Source organism: Lolium perenne, chromosome 6 (genome assembly GCF_019359855.2).
Source record: "Lolium perenne isolate Kyuss_39 chromosome 6, Kyuss_2.0, whole genome shotgun sequence".
In the NCBI taxonomy this organism is placed as follows: Eukaryota; Viridiplantae; Streptophyta; class Magnoliopsida; order Poales; family Poaceae; genus Lolium; species Lolium perenne.
Genome location: NC_067249.2, coordinates 196,775,293 through 196,790,831, shown reverse-complemented (window position 1 = coordinate 196,790,831; position 15,539 = coordinate 196,775,293). Strand labels below are relative to the sequence as shown.

General features: G+C 43.2%; 1 protein-coding gene and 1 long non-coding RNA gene across 9 annotated transcripts; one reads left to right on the top strand and one right to left on the bottom strand.

Annotated features, from left to right (window-relative positions):
* Positions 1 to 5,366: 5,366 nt before the first annotated feature.
* LOC127306484 (uncharacterized) lies at positions 5,367 to 10,577 on the bottom strand. 8 transcript variants are annotated; one of them, XR_011747542.1, is made up of 18 exons: positions 10,151 to 10,577; positions 10,003 to 10,057; positions 9,869 to 9,913; positions 9,450 to 9,521; positions 8,844 to 9,250; positions 8,569 to 8,683; positions 8,416 to 8,466; positions 8,038 to 8,298; positions 7,708 to 7,794; positions 7,333 to 7,404; positions 7,027 to 7,082; positions 6,782 to 6,842; positions 6,586 to 6,686; positions 6,399 to 6,491; positions 6,038 to 6,128; positions 5,908 to 5,947; positions 5,619 to 5,743; positions 5,367 to 5,524 (listed from the first exon to the last, which is right to left on the bottom strand). It is a non-coding gene; the product is annotated as an uncharacterized lncRNA (long non-coding RNA). The 8 variants fall into 8 exon arrangements; XR_011747541.1 differs by having other exon boundaries at positions 5,367 to 5,743; XR_007854688.1 differs by lacking the exon at positions 5,908 to 5,947.
* Positions 10,578 to 11,198: 621 nt separating this feature from the next.
* LOC127306485 (uncharacterized) lies at positions 11,199 to 15,063 on the top strand. Its single transcript, XM_051337121.2, has 2 exons — positions 11,199 to 11,741; positions 13,913 to 15,063. Exons 1-2 carry the CDS (start codon positions 11,685 to 11,687, stop codon positions 14,780 to 14,782), a joined length of 927 nt encoding a protein of 308 aa, XP_051193081.1. The 5' UTR covers positions 11,199 to 11,684; the 3' UTR covers positions 14,783 to 15,063.
* The last annotated feature ends 476 nt before the right edge of the window (positions 15,064 to 15,539 follow it).

The window sequence follows — 15,539 nt, the reverse complement described above, 5'->3', positions numbered from 1 at the left end:
ACATTACTAGTGGTGGTAATAGTCCAAACTTTAGCTACATTATTCTCTTTAGCTAGTTTTTCATTTTCTTCTCTTTCCCACCTAGCATGCAATTCAGCCATCAATCTTATGTTCTCATTAATTCTAACTTGGATGGCATTTGCTGTAGTAACAATTTTATTATTATGATTTTTATTAGGCATAACTTTCGATTTCAAAAGATCAACATCAGCAACAAGACTATCAACTTTAGAAGCAAGTATATCAATTTTCCCAAGCTTTTCTTCAACAGATTTGTTAAAAGCAGTTTGTGTACTAATAAATTCTTTAAGCATAGCTTCAAGTCCAGGGGGTGTGTTCCTATTATTGTTGTAAGAATTCCCATAAGAATTACCAAAACCGTTACCATTATTATAAGGATATGGCCTATAGTTGTTACTAGAATTGTTCCGATAAGCATTGTTGCTGAAATTATTATTTTTAATGAAGTTTACATCAACATGTTCTTCTTGAGCAACCAATGAAGCTAACGGAACATTATTAGGATCAACATTAGTCCTATCATTCACAAGCATAGACATAATAGCATCAATCTTATCACTCAAGGAGGAGGTTTCTTCGACAGAATTTACCTTCTTACCTTGTGGAGCTCTTTCCGTGTGCCATTCAGAGTAATTAATCATCATATTATCAAGAAACTTTGTTGCTTCACCAAGAGTGGTGGACATAAAGGTACCTCCAGCAGCTGAATCCAATAGGTTCCGCGAAGAAAAGTTCAGTCCTGCATAAAAGGTTTGGATGATCATCCAAGTAGTCAGTCCATGGGTTGGGAAATTTTTAACCAAAGATTTCATTCTTTCCCAAGCTTGTGCAACATGCTCATTATCCAATTGTTTAAAATTCATTATGCTACTCCTCAAAGATATAATTTTAGCAGGGGGATAATATCTACCAATAAAAGCATCCTTGCATTTAGTCCATGAATCAATACTATTCTTAGGCAGAGATAGCAACCAATCCTTAGCTCTTCCTCTTAATGAGAAAGGAAACAATTTTAATTTTATAATGTCACCATCTACATCTTTATACTTTTGCATTTCACACAATTCAACAAAATTATTGAGATGGGCAGCAGCATCATCAGAACTAACACCAGAAAATTGCTCTCGCATAACAAGATTCAGTAAAGCAGGTTTAATTTCAAAGAATTCTGCTGTAGTAGCAGGTGGAGCAATAGGTGTGCATAGGAAATCATTATTATTTGTGCTAGTGAAGTCACACAACTTAGTATTTTCAGGAGTCCCATTTTAGCAGTAGTAAATAAAGCAAACTAGATAAAATAAATGCAAGTAACTAATTTTTTTGTGTTTTTGATATAGAGTGCAAGACAGTAAATAAAGTAAAGCTAGCAACTAATTTTTTTGTGTTTTGATATAATGCAGCAAACAAGAAAGTAAATAAAATAAAGCAAGACAAAAACAAAGTAAAGAGATTGGATTGTGGAGACTCCCCTTGCAGCGTGTCTTGATCTCCCCGGTTACGGCGCCAGAAAAAGAGCTTGATACGCGTACAGCACGCGTCCGTTGGGAACCCCAAGAGGAAGGTGTGATGCGTACAGCGGCAAGTTTTCCCTCAGTAAGAAACCAAGGTTTATCGAACCAGTAGGAGCCAAGAAGCACGTTGAAGGTTGATGGCGGCGGGATGTAGAGAGGCGCAACACCAGGGATTCCGGCGCCAACGTGGAACCTGCACAACACAACCAAAGTACTTTGCCCCAACGAAACAGTGAGGTTGTCAATCTCACCGGCTTGCTGTAACAAAGGATTAGATGTATATTGTGGATGGTGATTGTTTGCAGAAAACAGTAGAACAAGTATTGCAGTAGATTGTATTCGATGTAAAAGAATGGACCGGGGTCCACAGTTCACTAGAGGTGTCTCTCCCATAAGATAAATAGCATGTTGGGTGAACAAATTACAGTTGGGCAATTGACAAATAGAGAGGGCATGACCATGCACATACATGATATGATGAGTATTGTGAGATTTAATTGGGCATTACGACAAAGTACATAGACCGCTATCCAGCATGCATCTATGCCTAAAAAGTCCACCTTCAGGTTGTCATCCGAACCCCTTCCAGTATTAAGTTGCAAACAACAGACAATTGCATTAAGTATGATGCGTAATGTAATCAATAACTACATCCTCGGACATAGCATCAATGTTTTATAACTAGTGGCAACAGCACATCCACAACCTTAGAACTTTCTGTCACTGTCCCAGATTTAATGGAGGCATGAACCCACTATCGAGCATAAATACTCCCTCTTGGAGTTAAGAGTAAAAACTTGGCCAGAGCCTCTACTAATAACGGAGAGCATGCAAGATCATAAACAACACATAGGTAATAGATTGATAATCAACATAACATAGTATTCTCTATCCATCGGATCCCAACAAACACAACATATAGCATTACAGATGATCTTGATCATGTTAGGCAGCTCACAAGATCCAACAATGAAGCACATAAGGAGAAGACGACCATCTAGCTACTGCTATGGACCCATAGTCCAGGGGTGAACTACTCACACATCACTCCGGAGGCGACCATGGCGGTGAAGAGTCCTCCGGGAGATGATTCCCCTCTCCGGCAGGGTGCCGGAGGCGATCTCCTGAATCCCCCGAGATGGGATTGGCGGCGGCGGCGTCTCTGGAAGGTTTTCCGTATCGTCGCTCTCGGTACTGGGGGTTTCGCGACGAAGACTATATGTAGGCGGAAGGGCAGGTAAAGGGGCATCACGAGGGGCCCACACACCAGGGCCGCGCGGCCAGGACCTGGGCCGCGCCGCCCTGTTGTGTCGCCACCTCGTGGCCCCACTTCGTAAGTCCTCCGGTCTTCTGGAAGCTTCGTGGAAAAATAGGCCCCTGGGCGTTGATTTCGTCCAATTCCGAGAATATTGCCTTACTAGGATTTCTAAAACCAAAAACAGCAGAAAACAGCAACTGGCTCTTCGGCATCTCGTTAATAGGTTAGTGCCGGAAAATGCATAAATATGACATAAAGTATGCATAAAACATGTAGATATCATCAATAATGTGGCATGAAACATAAGAAATTATCGATACGTCGGAGACGTATCAGTGCTGTGGATCAGTGTGTGTGACACCGCTCTAGTCTTCTAGACGAGGGCAGCATTTGCTAGTGCTTGTCGGCTGCCTGTCGCGGTAGTGTTGGCGAGATCGTGTTAACGGATGTAGCACCCGTCTCTCGTTGTCGCCTCATCATGCTCTTGGCAAGGCGGTGTGATTTTGCCACAGATGGTTACTCTTCTTCCACCCAGATTTGGTGTCAGAGGCACACTTTGATCTTGGCTGGACTGGGCCGAATGACATGAATAGGCTAGGGCACGATCTAGTAGTAGTGGTCGTCTTGATCTCTGTGTGTGGTGGTGCCGACGATGAGATCGACGCGGGTGTTGGAGGTCTTGGTCACCTCGTCTCCTTTGGTCAGCAACACTCGTTGTTGTGTTGTTCGCTGTTTTGGCTCTGCTCAATCTCCGTGGTCTCATGGGGGAGGCCGATTTCAGTCTCTGGATGGGACATCCACGAAAATCGTGCATGCCTTGGCTAGTGTTGGTGACAAAGACATCGTTTTCCGTCTTGAAGGCGTCACCAAAATGTCCCATCTTATGTAGCAGGATCCCGCCTCCTTGCAGAACTTGCACGCTCTCAAGTGAGGACAAGATTCTCTTCATCGACTTTAGGCACACCATTTCACATTTTCACCTTCTTACCGATGCTTATACACGGTGATTCTCACGGTTTAGATGGTTACCTAGAAACCCAGGGATGGTTGTCTAGGTCGGTGTCATGTCATGCCATGGGTGATACCGGTGTTTTTAGGGGTGGTGATTGGGCTGGATGAAAGCTTGGTAAAAATCGTAATTTATTTTATATTTTTTCCAAGTTTAGGTGTACCCAAAGGCTTTAGGTTTAGTCTAAATTTCCTTTTTAAAACCGAGTAGAAGCTCAAAGTACAGAAACTCAATTCGGCTCCCGGGTGCGTATGATCTCTCTATCATAAAAACATATTTCCAAGTTTGACAAAAATATTTACATGTACATCTTCATAATATATGTGTATTCGTCAAGTTTCAGGAAAAAATGATATTTTTTGTAGTCTAAGCGAAAAAGAGAATATTTATCTTGTGACAAGTCTTTGTTTCAGCACCGAATTTTGTCTTTTTACACACGCCACATGACATGTCAATTTTTCATGAAACGACTTTGTGAGCGCGTAGCACATGAAGATGTACGTGCGAAATTTTTGTTTCAATTTTTTTAACATTTTAAAATATGTCTAACATGTATTTCAAAATAAAGGGAGCATACGCTCCCATGTGCCAAAACATCACTCCCCTCAAAGTAGCCTCTGGAAGAATCATGAGGTTTTTAACAACTAGATTTAAATGTGCGCCTTGGCGCACGATCCCGTGAAACTCGAACCGATCTATAGGTAAATGGAAATATATTTTATAGGATTTAGAAAACTAAGTTAATAAGATGAACACACGAAATCAGAACAAAACAATAGTTTTTATGCACAATCAGGAAAAAAAATAAAATATAATACATTACCTAATAGTGTGGTTATTTGGAGAGTAAGGTAAGAATAACAAAAGGTAAGCTTGCTGCAGTTCGGTCCTTAGAGGCCACAACGCACAGAAAATCTAAACCTAATTCTAATTCTATGGTTATGTTATGTCAATTTTATTTTATTTGAAGTGATATGAGTAGATAATATTATAGGATATAAACATGCAGTATTGCACATACTTTTCATATAGAGATTTCAAGTGTTTTTACTCCTTGAGCCAATCCAAGTGGTCTTTTGCCTGATGATACAACTGGCTAAAACAATGAACGGAGTGAAGAAGAAGGACCAATTGGTCATTGTCGACTTGGAGAGTGAGAGAATAGAAACCTAGTTTAGCTGGCATGCGAGCTAGCATTTTTGGCGGAGATCGGGTACAGCCGCGCTGACAGTCGGTGCGGTGTGCAGTACCATCGATGGTGGTGCCGGAGATCAGCCATTTTCGTTCTGGCGGTCCATCTAGTGGTGGTGGCGAAGATGGAGCACATGCGTGTCGGCTGTCTGTCCGCTGGTGGTGGCGGAGATTGAGCGATGTCACATCGGCGGTCCATCTAGCGCTGCTAGTAGAGATATGGTAACGCTGCCATGGTGCACGATTCCGTGAAATCCTCACTGATTTACAGTTTGTATAGCAACGATAAAAATCAGGTGGTTCAATGATAATACATTGTTTAGGTTTCACAAAACAAAGTTAATATGATGAAATTAGGATAAAACACAAGGAATCATAAACGAAGCATCACATTCTTATAAACAATCATGGAAACAGAGAAATATATATTACAATAACTAACACTCCATTTTTATCTGGAGCATTAGAAGTAAGGAAGGAGTAGCAAAAGCAACATCTACATAATCTTGTTGCAGCATTCATGGTTTGGGGTAACTGAAAAGTAACACATTGAACAAAATCTAAGTTTATTATATTATGCCAACTCGAGGAATATAGCTTGGGAGAGATTTTCCTAAATTATAGTTACTGTATACTATATGCAACGGGTCTTTAATATTTCCGCCATGAAGCACTCAACTTTCCTGGGCCCCAATTATATTTGATATTGAATTTAAAGAGCTCCATCCCAAGAAGTAAAGGACACAAATTGTCCTGTAAAAAAGTACCCAACTTCAGTTAAAAAAGAATGACATTTGATATAATTTAAAGAACCCTATCCCAAGAAGTATGGAATTATAATGATGTAATTATTTACAAAAAAAATCCATGTTGTCATTGTATCATATATCTTGGGTGCAATATCCCATGAGATCTACCATATCAAACTTTGGTCTTTAAATTTCCGATACCTACAGTCTAAAATAAATTTAGTTAACCCATAAAGTTCTCTTCAGTCACACAAATAGTAGGTGATACTAACTTCTGGATAAAAAAAGAATGAATTACCATTGAGAAATGCATTGTACATTGCTTCCATGATATTTTGCTTGTCAGGGTCGATGTAGAGGCAGAGTCCATAGCATGACCACATCAAAGTCTGCACTTGCCAAACAAACAAATATCCACGTCAATGTACATGACCAATTTATAGGCGCTAGAGGCGTGGAGGCAGAGACCATAGCATGACCAATTTCTCCAAATCATGGAGGCGGGTGACTGAAAAATAATGATAACGGAGTCGGGAGGGGTTTTTCATAAGCAAATGAAATGAAATATGACAGAACGATAATGAAGAATGCATTATACATATAACAAAGCTAACAATTTGCGGAGGGAACTTATTATTGTGCTTCTCAATACACCATACCTCGTCCCCCGCCAATATTAGTGAAATTCAAAACACATGCTACACTGAATTGGGAATTCACTCTTAAGTAAGTGTGCGGACACCTTTATAAACCTGAAACAAAATTGAAATACAGAATGACATCTTAGCATCTATTTAAAACATTATCTAAACTTGGAAACATCTCCACACACATGTTAAACCTCACCTTATACTCCCATTTCTGGTAAATCATGATAAAGACCGGAGTAAAGATCACGTGCGACCAGAAAATCAAGTCACCACATCCATAAATTACACCTCTTGGGACTGCGGTCATGTAGCACCCTTAACATAAGATATTGAGGCAAAAAAAAAAACGCAAGTCAATTTTTTTGTTCAAGAAGGTGAAAGCCGAATCTTACAATTAGTGAGAAACACCTCAGCTGCATTCCGGGGATGTTGCACTCTATAAAGAGGTGAACCCTGTGTATAAATGGAAGTACTCATAAATGAACCATAACACAAAGCAACAAACTTCAGCCTTTCTAAAAAAAAAAATCTCAAGCAACTTTTGAACATAAATTTAGAGCCCTCATACTTTAACCTAAACTAACCTATTGAAGAACAAAACAGATGAGAGAAAGGAGGAGACAGGCATGGAACTCACCGGGATATGTAGCACTGAATCCGGTCCTCTGACCACTACATCAACATAGCAAAATTCTGCATCGGTAACAATCAACAAATACTGTTAGGTAAATGTACTGAAAAAATGGTAGAGCAGGGTAATTTGAGTATCTACTATCTAGCTTAGAGGCATGATTAGATATTTAGATTAATTATAAAATGGCTCCCATTTGATGTATTCATTGACGAATTAATCTAGGTATAATTCAACTAATTATAAATGTATGAGACATTGCTAAACATAGAAAACCATATTCGTAGTAAAGCTGAGGGAGTTTTAGCCTACCGCGTTGACATTGCCGCTTTCAGAGAGCAAATTCTTGAGCCAGTGATGATATTGAGACCAAATGACAGGCTCCTGAAAAGAACAACAGGTGAAGGCAGACATCAACTAATAACAATAAGAATATGTATAATTTCATCTATGCGTGCCTCAAATTTTTAGAATTTTGAGCTATAATCTAATCTGTGTCTCAAACAATCTAGCACAAATATATTTCACATTAATCAATCATTCATTTAGCAATACCCGAGAGAGGCCATTGACTGTATATGCAAGTCACACAATCATGCAAGAAACTAACACCACAAAGGATGTTACCAATTTGTAGGAACTAAAAGACTACTTTTCAATGGCATATCACACAGTAAACCAGATCACCTGCACTGGTGGAGAGTATATATGATTATTGCAGATTTGGGTTCAGCCGTTGACTCCTCTTCCAGTTCCCTCAATCTTCCTTGCAACCTGCTTGGATTTTTATCAAACAATTTATAGGCATAGAAACAAAACCATCTGTAGAACTAAAGAGGAGAGATTATGTGGAATGAAAGATAGGAGCAGGCAAATTAGGAGAAAAGAAATCCGAAGAACAGAAATTATGTACTAACAAAAATTATGCGACCATAAAGTGCTGACCTACATGTTCGATTGACCAAATTCTTGATGCATGCATCGATGAACATTACGGTGACGAATATAGCTATTTACCTATGGTTGGAACTTCAGGTAGTAAGAAAACTGTTTTGATCAACCATAACATATTGCTCTGCTCTGAGTAACCACATGCTGCTCAAATGTTTATTTCTAAGATGTTGCTTCTCACTGGCACTCCACCAGTCTTATCCATCTACGACCACCACATAACATATTGCTCTGCTCTGAGTAACCACATGCTGCTCAAACGTTTAATTCTAAGACGTTGCTTCTCACTGGCACTCCACCAGGCTTGTCCATCTACGACCACCATATCTGTAACAAAAAACAAGTACTGCAGAAATTATTTATGGCATCATGCCTTTGAATCACAGAGGTTCCCATTTATAATTTACTTCAGAAATTAGAGTTTCAGGTAAGGCAAGATGAAACCTGCATTGAATCAACTTCTCGGTTTCATGATCACACCAAGATTATCTTGAACTGCTTTAGGAAAATTCAAACATAAATATCTTAGTAAGAATCAATATTTCATTAGCTAGCTGCACCAAGATTATTTCAAACGCACAATGCATACATAAACACCTTCATACTAAGTAATCAACTTCTTGCTTTTATGACACACGTGGTGCAAGGGGGAGGCAGGGGACTACATGCCAGAGAAACAGTTGCAGCAAGCCAGCAATAGCCTACATCAAACCTGAAACAAATAGAAACAAAGGTTACTTTTCTGTATAGGTGCATATCTACATATATTCCAAATACATGTAGAGGTGTACTGATAAAAGGATCCCTGGACAACAACAGAATCAATTGTAACAGGCCAATTGCAGAGACAATAACCATCAGAATATCCTTACTGTGTAAGTGATAATACAAGAAACACACATAAGCAGACCAAACATGTGGAGGAGAACACGAACAACACGGCTCCCCTGCAAGCAACCAGACATGTCAGGAATATTGGTTACTTTTCTGAAAATGTAATGAGATACTGGTTTACATCTGTAGATCTTGGTTCATGCACAATGAAATTTGATCGAAACTTTCTGGAGCATGGACAAATGACCTAGAATAAAAATGAAAAGTGGCAAGACAAAATATAATTGCATAATCATTACATCTGTAAATATGGCTCATAAGCAGCTATGAGAAGTAGAACATCTGAACTCGCCAGGGCATGAAAGAAGGCATTAGGGACAGACCAATGTCGTCTTATTTGCTTGATACTTGATTAATTTCTCACTCTGATGGTAAAACGAACATTCTGCAGGACATGTGTCAAACGAAGAAAGATCAGGGACCGAAAACTACAATATGGAAACCGTATGACATCACCCCTTCCCCACTCAGTGATAATGTAATACATACAGTAATTTCAGAATAAAGGAGCATTCAGGGTATGGATATAAGATAGTACCATATTAATAGTAGAATAAATTGCCTAGATGAACCAAAGATCTTACTGTGGCTAGAGGATGTTGATCTGCCTGTGGTGCATCTGAATTTGGATTGTATAGACAAACGCATGAACCAACCTTCAAAATAGTGGAAGTTAACTAATAAAGGTCATATATTTATATGAAAATATCAGTGCAGGGTCTGAAACCATACATTGCTGCATAAACAACGAAAGCAATAGTAGCAGAATCACGTTGAATTTGTGCTTGCTGGCTCAAGTTAACATGCAGCCAACAGGTAGCTATTCACCCTTGTTATAAATACTTAGCAAGTAGCATTCTAAATTGTCATAGGTCCAGCACCACCAAGGGCAGAAGCTCTTATATACGACAACTGCTATATTCAGATTTTCAGTGATGTTGGAAAAGTTAATAGAGAGATAAACCTCAAATTCCCCTCTAAAAGAAACATTTGTGGCAAATACCTGAGGAATAAAGTAACGTAGCAGCAGCCTGCGGTAGCTACGCCCCTGAAACAAACGAAATTAGAGCTCACATTTTAACCAGACTCTTTCTTAAATAAGGATGTTCCAAATTGGATGTGAACCTGAAGGCTCACCAGATATATGTATTTCGGGATTCACCCATAGATCTACCACTTCATCTTCACTTCTCTTCTCCTCTCAAAGTGAAATTACATGATATATCTCAGTGGCTGCCAATAATATTGTATATCTTACAGATCAAGAACGCAGAGAAGGATGTACCTGGGGGCGGAATCCCAGCAAAGTGCAATGATGTGTTGGGCCTCAAGGACGATGCAAGGGAGTAGGCAGAGGGTGTCCTTGCCTTCTCACCCGACCAGATCTGGCCGACCCTAAGGCCATTGACCTGATGTGGAAACCCTAGCCGCCATGATCTGCTTCCCTCTTGAGCTCGTGCTGATTCATGTCCTCCCGCCTCCCCATCCCTCGTCGAGCTCGTCGTCGTCCAGCAAGCCGAGGCGTCCGGCCGGCCAGCAAATCCCGATGAAATGAAGCTGTGGAGGAGATCCTCCATCTTGAGCGCCACTTCCAGCCTGGGCTGCTGCCTTTCCATCGTCGTACGGTTCCTCCGTAGCGTCCGGGCGGCGGTGCCGCAGCCGGCTGTGTGAAGAAGGCAGGGGAGGGGGTGGTCGCTGGAGCAAGGGGTGGGAGGAGGGCGGACGGGTGAGAAGGAGAGAGGACCAAAACTTACCCGAGCAAATGACGAGTGGACCTGGATGAACGTGGGCCCCGCATGCAGCTGCAGGCGGGTAGAACAGCGTTGTTGCATGGCTTCATCTAGGAGGGCAACGAATGGGGAGCCAGGCTACAGACCCAGAACGGACGGCCAAGATCCACCATGCTTGACTTTCTGACAGGATCCAACGGCCACGAGGCTCAAATCGCTGTGAATCCCCCTATGGGGGGCATCGTTTATACCTTTAGATGGCATGCATGCACTCCAACTCCAACTCGGCGAACTGACAACTACCCCGGCCAGCAAATGGCAAATTGACTGCCACAGCTGTACGTGCGCCAACGCCGTAATTCTCTCCTCGGAAACACACGCAGCTCAGCTCAGCTAGCTAGCGACGCCGTGAACTGGACCACCCACCGATCGGGAAGTTGACGGGGATACGTGAAGGCCGCGCGCCGAGCCGACCGACACGCGCACACGCCGCGGGATGCGAGCCGCACCCCACCACCACCAGTGGGGAAGAGGGCCGTCTTCCCCTACGCCATGTCTCCACACACACAGAGTCGACGCATGCCCCGACACCGTGGGCCTACCCCTGCCCCGCCACCACCGAGCTCCTGCCGCCCGGCAAATAGACGGCCGGGGTGAGCCATAGCCTACTTGCTTCAGCCCTCTCTCTCTCTCTAGCTTGGGGCTTTTCCCTCCCTTCTTATTCACAGCTCCCCCCTCGTTCACATCTCGCACCAACTACCAGTAGCATACCACCAGCCTCTTCTCCGTAGCTTAGCTTGGCCTCTTCCATCTCCTCCTACGCACACCCTCTCTTCAAGTTCATGTTCTGAGTCGATCCGCCTGCAGTTTGTAGCTAGCTAACCACCCTTGAATCCGTCGAGAATCAACAGAACGAGAACAAGGATCAGCCGCGTGCGTGTGCAGTAGGTATAGAGACTGTACAGATAGCTAAGTTTGTTGCTAGATCTTGAACTCGCCGGAGCACCATACATCTCGATCGCGGCCGGGCAGCAGCGAGGTTAGCGCTCTCGGTTGATCGGCAAGCAAGCAAGCGCGGACGGCCGATCGATGATGGCAGGAGCGGCTCATCCGATGCATTTCTGCATGGACTCCGACTGGCTCAAGGTATGCACTACGCTCCTAGGTGACCCATGATCGCCACAATGACTTGGTTAATTTTGCATCTCATGCGCGATTGCCAACAGAGCCGTCGTTTCAAGTAATCTCTACTATTGTTTTGGTCTGTTGTTTTTCCAAGCATATCGTCGTTAGAAGAAAGACAAAAGTATAGCCTACTTCCTGGACGTGTTTCACACATGCGATACTTCCCAGTCTACAAGCGGCTAGCTCGTTCGTGTAGAGTTGACCCTGCTAGTACATGGGAAGAAATTAACAGACGTCTCTTAATTAGTTTTCTGCGTCTAACTTAACGTCTGCCGTCAAGGAGAAATAGTTCTAGCTACCTAGATCTTCACCGATCTCCTCGCTTGACACTCGTATATGTAGGCTGTAGATCTACACGTAGGACCCTGATACCCCTACTTGATTTAGCTTTTATATGCTTAAATTGAAAAGATTTTCTGCAGTTGATCATCGTATGCACAAACGCGTTCAACTTCTAGTTATCAGTTGTTGATACTTTCAGACTAGCTAGCTAGCTAGTACTACCACATGTAGTTTTCGTTGATTCACTTCTACTACTTCTCTATTTATTTCATGCTGTTGTTTAACGATGATTTAGTCCAGGTTGTTTGCTCTTTTCTCCCGTTTTTATGTTTGCTTTGGTTTTTATCTATCGATTATATGAGTACTAGTAATTGGCTACCACTTCAACGAGACGCACATGGTCCCTGTTTGGAATTTACCATCTACATGAGCTGACCTAATTTACTGTACGTAGGAGGGATGCATATGAAACCTGTTCCATGTTGCACCGGATACATGTAAACACATCAGCCGGCTGTTTCTCTTTTGGACCACATGCATAGATAGAGGCTTCTGGTCAGTAGTGCAAATCACTAATTCAAGAGTGTTTGCGAAACACGTTGTCCTTGTCTTTGTGGCACAAAGAAGCTCTAGAAGGAAAACTAGAAAACGATGAAACAAAAGGGAGCATTCAACCAGACATTAGTGTACATTTCAAGAAACTGTGAAAAGTGAATGCTAGCTCCCGGCTAGCTAGAGACCCACATGTATTGCAAGCAAAAGCAACGACAAGGTAAAGAGACTTAAACAAGTACAGTTTGATCATATGATCGGATCAGTTTTACTTTAACTTTTGAAGATGACATAAGTTGCCTCACTTCCAAAACATGTTGATGTGTAGAAACATCATCATTAGCAGCGGAGCTAGCTATAGCACATATATCAATATAGTTGAATTAAATTTTAAATAAGGAGTTTTAACTTATTTAACTGTGAGGATATGTATACATAGTAAAAAAACGAGACCCGTGGGCACTAGCACCCATGGCATATTCTTATAGAAGAAACTAAATGAGCCACAAATTCGCGTTCGAGGAGATTCGAACCCGGGATGCGGGGTAGCCACCAACTCGAGCTAACCATCTGTCCCTCCGGTCATTCTAGGTATGTATACATAGTTGGTGTAGTGGCGGGGGTAGTCAAAATAGGATTATATAACACATTTATGCGAAAATTAATTTCTAGCCCATTGAAAAATTTGGTACTACTTACAACTAAATATCGAGGGAAAAGTAGCATGCTATCATATTTAGCGCTGGCCTCCTACATATGCTATATACACTATTTAGTGTGGCTTAGTGGTGCTATAGCGCGCTTATTTTTCATTACATGAAGGAGCAAGATTGTGATCACTCTTTAAGGTAGTGCATAAACCTCAAGAAAGAGTTAAAGACCAAGTCACCAAAGACTCAAAGAGTGAAAGACTTAGTTACTAAGTACAATATGGCCCTCAAGAAATCTACACATACACATCTGTTGTTACTTTTGCATGTGATCAAAAGCTAGTGATCAATCTGAGTCTAAAAGTACGGTACACCCCCATAGGATCAGCCCCAGATCTATACCTGAACCTCTACTTGATGCTTCCATCATGAGGACCAACGATCATAAGCTTTACCCTTTGAGAAACCCTAGCTTGGCCGGTCTGCATGCAGCTTCCAACATGCATGGGACCAAGAAGCTTTCGCGCATTCCGAGGCTTCTATGCGCGTTCTTCTGTCACGACCGCTGATGATTGCAGAGTACAGACAGTGAGACAGATCACACTGTGACCACGTGACAACATGTTCTGATGGTGCTTTTGCTTTCAGGGCATCGTCCCCGAGGACCAGGGCGGGATGGGGTCGTCGTCGCCGTCGGAGGAGCTGATCATCGCGTGCCCGGAGCAGGTGCAGGCCCAGCAGGCGGCGGCGGACCGGCGGCTGCGCCCGCAGCACGACCAGCCGCTCAAGTGTCCTCGTTGCGACTCGGCGCACACCAAGTTCTGCTACTACAACAACTACAGCCTCTCCCAGCCGCGCTACTTCTGCAAGACGTGTCGCCGCTACTGGACCAAGGGCGGCTCCCTCCGCAACGTCCCCGTTGGCGGAGGCTGCCGCAAGAACAAGCGCGCCAGTGCCAGCAAGAAGTCCTCCGCCGCTGCCGTCACGTCGCCGATTTCGATGATGCCCCTTCATCAGTATAGCCGGCAGATGGCCGAGACTGGCCTCCACCTGTCCTTCTCCGGGATGATGCCGCCGGTCACGGCCGCCGACCCGCTAAGCAGCCTCGGCCTCCTGGACTGGAACAAGTACGACCACATCCTCTCCGGCTCCAGCGGATTTGGGAGTGCGAACTCCGAGGCGCACTTCACGGGCACGGGCATGATGGGCATGTCCTCTGGCGGCGGGGACAGCAGCGTAGCCACGGAGTACCACGCGCTGAACGCGCTCCGGTACGCTGCCGGCCTGGGCGAGCACCTGGCGCTGCCTTTTGGCAGTGCATCGCGGGCGGATCAGCGCGACGCCACCGTCGTCGAGATGAAGCCGCAGGCAGAGAGGCTGCTGTCGCTGGAGTGGTGTGGCGATGCGAGTCGCGCGCCGGCGGAGAGCTCCATGGGATCCCTGAGCGGGCTCGGCCTGTGGAGCGGCATGATCAACAGCGCCGCCCACCACCACCATGGCTCCTCAGCCGCCATCTGAACGAGGCGAAGCATCATGTTGAGTGCACGCACGACGGACGCATCTGTTAGTGGTTTGCTAATAGCATTAACGAGTACAAGGACTACGTAGAGTTCAGTGATTGCCTATTTCTTTTTTTCTTGCTCTGTTTGTGGTTTCATCATGCATGATCTGCTGCTGTTGTTTATTTTGTTTTTTGTTTTCATCGTTTGCTTGAATCGATGTTTGCATCTCTTTTGTTTCCAATGTATTGGACAATGTTCTGTGTTGCTCAATTTCACACATTGCTGTGGTTCGATCAATTAAGTTTGTGCTGTTGCTGCATGCCTAAGATTTCATTACAAAATTTGGAGTAATGATTCTGGCTGAGATGTTCACAAACACAATGCATGGTCGTCACAGTTCTGCTATTGACAGGACGTAGATGGAAATGATGAGCGTTGTTTGACCTTTTTCTGATAAAATACACCACTTGGTTGCTCCAAAGTGTTGCAGTTTATCAGATACTTTTTCGCTCAGAATACTCGTTTGTGGCTTCGATTCAGTACGAGTACGACTTCTTTGTTTGTCTCCACTAACTCCAAACTGTAGCACCCAAATCTGAAGCAGCCCATATATATATGCGATAACCCTTATTGAGGTGGCATTTAATATCCGGAAGAAACATGTAACTTCATCCCAAAGCTTAAGGATTATATTATTTTTAGAAAGTCAAACTATGTTAAGTTTGATCCCAGTATTTTTTTCGTTTGGATCCTAGGGCAACAGTTTATCATTT